The sequence below is a fragment of the Plasmodium cynomolgi genome, chromosome 5, assembly GCF_000321355.1.
Source record: "Plasmodium cynomolgi strain B DNA, chromosome 5, whole genome shotgun sequence".
Classification (NCBI taxonomy): domain Eukaryota; phylum Apicomplexa; class Aconoidasida; order Haemosporida; family Plasmodiidae; genus Plasmodium; species Plasmodium cynomolgi.
Window position 1 is genome coordinate 807,740 of NC_020398.1, and position 7,647 is coordinate 815,386.

Sequence of the window (7,647 nt, forward strand, 5' to 3'; positions counted from 1 at the left end):
TTTTTGGTTTTCCCCGCCTTTTCCTGTCGCAGGTTGCCACTCTTTTTGAGGTCCTCTAAATTGTACGGTGAGGGTGAGGCGAAGCTGCTCAATTCAGACTGACACGTGTGCTTTTTTCCTTAATTTTTTCTTTGTCTCCCCGCTGCTTGACTCACGTGCGTACATATATATGTATACATGTATGTGCACATATTTTTTCACACCTGTGTGTGCCTCCTAAGCGCGCGATTTTCCCCCGGTGAGCAGTCGCTCCATTAGATTTCCGCGCGTGTAGAGTGGAATTCATTGCGCGTAACCGCGAATAAACAGCTAACCCAACCGTCAACGAAGCGGCCCCCTAGCTGAGCAGCCCTCCAACGAAGCGGCCCCCTAGCTGAGCAGCCCTCCAACGAAGCGGCCCCCTAGCTAAGCAGCCCTCCAACGAAGCGGCCCCCTAGCTGAGTAGCTCTCCAACGAAGCAACCACCAAGCCGCGCACCCTCCGCTACACGCAGAACAAAATGAGGGAGCTGCCGCGGCCCTACCCCAGGCCCAATGGAAACAGCAGCCAAAGCAACAACCTAATCGCCACGCTGAGTGAAATGCAAATTGACGCGGATTACATCCAGCAACTCAGATGGAACATAAAGACCAAGGTGGATATCTTAATGAGCAAACTATTCCCCATAACGAGAAAACAAGAGGAAAAGAGATTTATAGTCATAATCGAAAAAAAAAAAAATTATGATAACTTCCGATGCCCGATATGCATGTTGATACTGTACAAGCCAGTGAGGACAAAATGTGGTCATATGTTTTGCAAGGAATGTATAGAGTACGTTTTGAAAAAGTTCGACTACTGCCCCATGTGCAGGGAAAATATAAAGGAGTTCAAATTGGCACATGTGCGAAATAGCTTCTTGGGCAAGGAGTACACAGATATAAAAATCAGATGCTGGAGGTGCAAGGAGATTACTGATATAGAGCATTATGAGGCCCATCTGCAAAGTCACTTGGATGACGGCGCTGACGGGGGAAATGGCTGCTGGAGCGGGAGCGTAAGCGGTGCCCCTACATGCCTCGTCACCGACACGACCCCTGGAAGCGTCTCATGTATAGGGGCAATCCTACAAGCTGATTCGACAGACCCGCTCATTCAAGCTCTAAGCCCATTCTTCAATAAACGAATTAACGTAGCAAATAGAGACGAATTCGTAAAAGCTGTGAGGGAGAACCAACTGAACACGGATATACACAGTGTGCATCTGTTGTTTGGGAAAAGGGCCGAAAGGGAAACCCCAAATGGGAGGGAAGCCGGGCCTGGAAGTTTATATGGAAGCCAAAGTAGGAACCCCAAGTTGTGTCGAAGTAGTAACCCATGTGAACAACACAGCGAAATGATCAACATGGATGACATCACATGGGACGCGTTCATCCTTCTGCAAATAAAACGGGATAAAAAGAAGCAAATTTGTAAATCTGACGTGAGAGACGACGATAAAGCATACAGTTCTATGTTTCCCTCACCAAATGGTGACCCGAAAGGAGAGGAGAACATGGATTACTCCCCCTCGGACAAGAAGGATCAACCTACGAAACGTAGCAGGAGGGACATCATATACACATTAGACAATTTTGAAGCTTACCAAAAAAGGAAATTAAAAAAAAATAAAACGAACAAGTATTTTTATGTCCTCCTCGAGTACAACGAGAGGGGGTTGTTTTTCACCCCCATGAAAAATATTCCCATGTTTAAAGACATGCATATGGAAAGGAGTGTCATTTATAGGGGTGGAGACAAGCGTTGGGATGGGAATGATATGAGGGAGAACAAAAGGGACGACTCCCCATCACCCGACGAGCAGTTAATTGACATCCTAGGCAAGCTGAATGAAAAAATAAAATCCAAAACTTACCATAAGTATCTGTACAATGCTGTTCATTTATTTCATGAGTTTTCAAATTGGTACTGCAGGATAGAGCAGAGCGATACAAAAATTGCTGTAAAAAGAACCCATTTTAAAAAGAACCAATTGGAAGATTTCGAACTCATGCTTCTACTCTTTTATTTGAAATATGAATGTACAATGCCGGAGATTGTCGACTACGGTTCTATGTACTCGTGTGCAGCTTTTTTAAACAAAGTGATCAGCTCCTCGAAAGAAACTCACCAAGCTGTGTTCGTGACGGATGTATACACATATAGAGAGAATACAACCACTCGGGGGAAGCACCGTCTGGGGGGGGAACAAACAAATAAGTCGAATTCGCTTGCTGGCATTTCCAGCGTATCTTTACGAAAGGCAGATATGAACGTTCAATTTGTGCTCCGCTTGAGGCGGGGGAGACCAACTGCACGTGGACAGCAACAGGCAGATGTAGGGGCGGGCGTAGACCAGCATCAAGTGAAGGCACAACGCAGCGGACAGTTGCACGATTATGATGACGTCACAGATTTATGTTACCTCCTGCTCTGCTACTCTGAAATGGGATTCCAGTGGGACGTAAATGAATCCCTAGAATTTTCAAAAACGAAAAAAAATATGCCTTACAAGGAGATGAATGTCTTCTTTACTATCGACAAATTGATACTCTGCCTTTTCAACGTGCGAAGAAAGAAATACAACCCGTTATTTTGGAACTCCGCGCACCTGCTGCAGTACCTTTTGCACTTCTGCGCCGACTGAGGTAGGTAGGCACAGCGACGTGACCCAAAAGAAGGGTGCCCCCCGTCAGTGCTCACGATGTGTTATCCATGTTGCAAACCTCCGTATCAATGCTTCATACGTATGTTAACTTCGCGCAGCCGTTTTGTGGTGCCCACCAGGTTGCCCCATCGGACGGTTTGTCGAGTTGTCCATCCTGCTGTGCATTTCATCGCCCACCTGATTATCCCGTCGAATTAACTCCCTTATGCTCCCCGTTTGAGTCACCTTTTTTTTTTTTTTTTTGTGAACAAGTCGAGCTGACTACTACTCCGTTATGTGATGGTCAGTCGGATCGGCTAGCTGGGCTGGCTGCTTTATGGAGTCCTTCTGCCCCACCCGCGCTTACACCACTTGAGGGTAGCATCCCATTGGCGAAGCGGCTACGGCACTATCACGGATGCATGCTCTGCTGATTACATCGGCGTGGTGTGACTAAACGTCTTGCTTGGCAAAACAAAAGTCCCCAATTGTGGACTTCCATTTGTGCGACTCCCTTGGGACATCACCTCCTTTTCAATTTTTTGCCCCATGGGGCATAACTTCCTTTTCAATTTTTTGCCCCTTGGGGAGGTTCTCTTGGCGCAGAATTGCCTCAACGTATGTGCCCCTTTGCACAATGAGCCATACGCACAATCCCATGTTGGCGTTTTTAAAAAATGTTTTTTATTTTTCGAGCGGGGGCAGTGGTGAAGGTCTCTGTTCAGGCAAGGTATGTATACACGTAACAAAAAGGAGGTAGCCTTTCTGACACCACAGCGCACACGTGTGCGCAGGGGGGTACACGGCTGGGATTGTCTTTACACACATGGGTAGATGTGTACACATATGGAGTACACACAAGAAGTACACATATGACGTACACATATGTACTGTACACGCACGGGTCCACGTGCCTATGCAGGCTCATATACTTGCACACACACACACAGCGCGCACGTTCGCGCGTGCAGAGGTCAGTCGGCTTACCGCAACACCCCATATTCTCGCATGGGATAAATTTTAAAAAACTTTTAATTAATGATAAGGGGTGGGGATGGGGAGATTTTTCTTGCCATAGCCATTGGCATTTTAGCCGCGTATCTGTCCATGGTACCATTCGTGTGATTCTCATTTCGGCTTCATTTTCCCTTCCTCACTGCTCCCCCTTTTTTCGCCTCACACGCGCTAGATTTCCACCCCTCACGCAACACCTACTCCCAGCGCTCATCTACGCTTTCGCAATTTAATTAATTGCCTTCTCTTCCAATTGGCCCTGATAGAAGGTCTACTCTTAGCTGACAAGTGTCCCTTGACACGAAGTCCTCTGTACTTCTTACCAGCTGAAGTCAGTCCTCTCAATTCTCTATGCTTATGCACAGGGTTACAAATCCAATTAATTTTGGGATTGTTTCGGATAGCATTGTGCATAGGATCAACTAGAATAACCTCATAATATTTGTACACAGCATCCTGTCCAACCCAGTAGCTATTTAGAACCCTCAAGTTTCCACAAATACTTTTTCCTACCTTTCCTTCTGCAACACTTTTTAAGTTTCTTGTAGATTTCTGTTTATGTACACCTTGATGTTTTGGCTTTCCATGTACTACACCTTTTCTCACTCTCTTTTTTCTATCTCCTCTTCTGACTCGCACTCTGTATATTACGAATCCTTGGAGTGCCTTATAGCCTAGTCGCCTAGCTTTGTCGGGTCTGCTCGGTCTCGACACTCGGTGCACTACTGGTAGTTGCCTGTGAGGATGAGAAAAGTACAAGAAACAACGTTAGGGGGGAGATTCTTAAGGGGGGGATTCTTAAGAGGGGGGTTCTTAAGGGGGGGATTCTTAAGAGGGGGGTTCTTAAGATGAAGATTCCAGGCAGTGCCTTTTTTCTTTTTTTTCCGCAGGACTCCTTCACACGCCGCATGAAGCATTTATGCGTGTAACGAATGAGGGCCACAATACAGGTAGCTACATGTGCGCCTTTACGGCCTGCCCATTCTCTGGGGGGGAAACTCTTACCTATACTCCCAAGTTCTAACTCGGAGCAAGAAATGCATCGCATCCGACTGCTTCTTCTTCCATATTTCTTGAATATACTTGTACGCTCCCATTTTTGATATTTTTTTTATTCTTTCACCTCTGCTTGGTACACTCTCTACGAATGGGGATAACTTTGCAGGGATACTACTTGGTTGGTTTCACGGCTCGCAAAATACGATGCGAATATGCTAAACACCAAGGGGGGGTCAAATGGGTTGGGAATTCTCACCTCTGCTGAGGATACATAGGCCGCGCGGATCAACTACACGTATCACATACAGCGTTGCGTGTTTACTGTGCTATGTACATATGTATTATGTATATGTATGCAAAAATAAGCGTGGCCTCTTGGGCAAATGTTCCCTTCGCTCGCAATTTGCTTTTCGCTTTCGCTTTTCACTTTTCACCTTTCGACGAACGCTTACTTGAGAAATGGCTGCTCTGCCATGCGGAGTGTTGTTTGGCTTTTTAAATTAAAAAAAAAAATTCCTTTTTTTTATGTTTTTTTTTTTTTTTTTGTTCTCTTTTTTTACTTCATCTGCTTAGCGCAAATAAAACGGGAGAAACTTTTTTTGTTTATTTTTTGCGCCGCCTGTTGACACTACCAATGTGGGTAGATATTTATATATAGTGAAATGCCCTACCTGTTTATCAACAGCTGTTACGCGCTTTACAGTTTTATATATATGCACGCATACTTGTGCAGTTAAAAATGCATTTTTTTCCCCACCATATGATATATATATGTATGCTGCACGTATTGTGAAAATTTTTTAAAGATAACTGCAGCACGGGGGTGGATTTGCCTATCCCGGGGGGAGCGCGGCATTTTGCTACGGTAGGATGCTGTGCATACAATACTGCATATATGGATAAAACCCTCATGGGAGGAAAGTAGCATGTTCGGTGCGCCTTCACCTTTCGGGGTAAGGCATATTTAAAAAGAAAAAAAATAATATCACGCCTCTGCATTGTACCATTTGCACTGCTGCTGCTTTTTTTTTTTTTGCGTAACAACTATAATATGGCATGTGCCTCTCCCCTATATGCATACTTCTTTTTATGTGGGATAAATTGCTTTCTTTCCCCGCGGAAGGCGGCGGGGGGGACCGACCTGTACATATATGATGCATGTATATAGTTGTAATCCGCCCCACCTGATACGAGAAACAGGTAGAAGGGGAAAAAAAAAAAAAGGTAACTCCTACGTAAACTCTTTTGATCTCCTGTTCACATTTTTTTTCCTCTTTTCTTGATGATATTTTATTTATGTTTGTTTTGCGTTTTATGTACACCTGTACCTGTTGAGAGGGCAGCGCCACAGTACGTTCCTTCCTGGGGGGGGGAATGGAATCCATTTCTTCGCACCTACGATATCCTTTAGCCTACGATCACCTTTGCGCATTGCGCAGCGCACCCTCCCCCCGCCAGCAGAGTTAAATAACATTTTATATGTAGTTATGTTAGCCGCTCATCTCACTGATTTGTGTGAGAGGGTTCCCCTTTTTTTTTTCTTTTTTTTTTTAATCTACCTTTTTACATTTTCAAACTGTATTCATAAGGTGGCTATTTTTACATAACAGCTAAAACGATGGCGTTGGTATATTTTTTTTTTTTTTTTTTTTCTTTTTCCATTTTGCCTGAACATCGCTCATAGCGCAATACATTGACAGAACGTTAAACAAATGGGGTTGTTAGCGGCTTACCATTTTGCAACAAAAGCGCCGAAGTGGTCACATTTACAAAAAAAAAAACGAAAAAAAGCAGTAGTACGGATGTTTGAGTAAAATCTGTACAAACGCGAATTCACGCACTCGAGAGGCCTCTTTTACGGCGTACTAAAATGCAGCACATACCGACAGATTGAACGAGAGGAACAAATTGGAGGGGAAAAAAACCTGTGCAACATGGTAGCGGAGCATAATCAGTCATGCTGACCACCACCAATGAGCTCTAAACCGTGTTGCCACTGAGAGAATCGCCTCGTATGGTGTCACGACGAATAAGTTTTCGCGTACACACGCGTATAAATGTACACAAATAACCTGTACGGGTATATGTATATTCTTAGGAGGGCTTCCCCGCAAGTGGCAATGCTAAGGCGATGCAGCGATGTGGGTCTGCCCATTACAATCACGCTGCGTAACATAAGGGAATAGACCCCCCATGTGAGGTGCCCTCCTTTACAAACTTTGTACACAATTATGGTTTATGCAGTAGTGCGCACTGAGGTTGTATTATCCCTCCCCAAAAGGGAGACCCTCAAACAAGCAGCATGTATGAACAGACACACTTGTGCAGTTTCTGCGAAGGAAAATTGAAACAGGTGCGTAGGGACAATTACGCTGGTTAGAAAAGTTAAGAAAAAAAAAAAAAAAAACGCGGGAAGGTCCAAAGGGAAAGAAGTCTCGCTAAAGTAGACGTGTACCACATGCAAGAGGTATCTTTCCACACCCACGGTTGGATCAACAAATTAGAGAAGCTTATTAAATTATGAGCAAATACAGTGGGGGAAAAACAAAACCGTAAAAATAAAAAAAAAAAAAAAAAAAGGAAAGTTGTTAATACAGACATGTGTGTTCATCATTACAGTAGGCAAAAAATGAGCACAAGTGAAAAGTAATAATCGTGATATTACGGTATTGGTACGTTGATATCACTTTTTCGTGTTCTTTTTTGTTTCCCCCCTTTTTTGCCTCCTTTTTTTTTTTGCTGACCACACTCATTACACTGAAAATTGCCAAAAAAACGAATGCGCTCATTGTTCTACATAGGGTTGCAACTGCGGGGGGTACCACATAGCTGTTATACATTTTAATCAACGGGTTTATATCGGGTTGGAAGGATACTCTGCCTACCTCTTATCTTCCCAATGGAATGGGCACATTGGACAAGTGCAAAATATGAACAGCAGCAATGGGAGTAAAAAAAAAAAAAAAAAA

At 44.1% G+C, this 7,647-nt stretch overlaps 2 protein-coding genes across 2 annotated transcripts; one reads left to right on the forward strand and one right to left on the reverse strand.

The window, feature by feature from the left end:
- Window positions 1-852: 852 nt before the first annotated feature.
- Window positions 853-2,665, forward strand: PCYB_052890 (RING finger protein; the record flags this gene model as incomplete). The annotated part of the gene is made up of 1 exon (XM_004221170.1): window positions 853-2,665. A coding segment is annotated over one exon (1,812 nt), but the record flags the coding sequence as incomplete, so codon positions are not given.
- A 1,224-nt stretch (window positions 2,666-3,889) lies between these two features.
- On the reverse strand, window positions 3,890-4,776 carry PCYB_052900 (60S ribosomal protein L15-1; the record flags this gene model as incomplete). The annotated part of the gene is made up of 2 exons (XM_004221171.1): window positions 3,890-4,415; window positions 4,685-4,776. 2 exons carry the CDS (start codon window positions 4,774-4,776, stop codon window positions 3,890-3,892), a joined length of 618 nt encoding a protein of 205 aa, XP_004221219.1.
- Window positions 4,777-7,647: the final 2,871 nt, after the last annotated feature.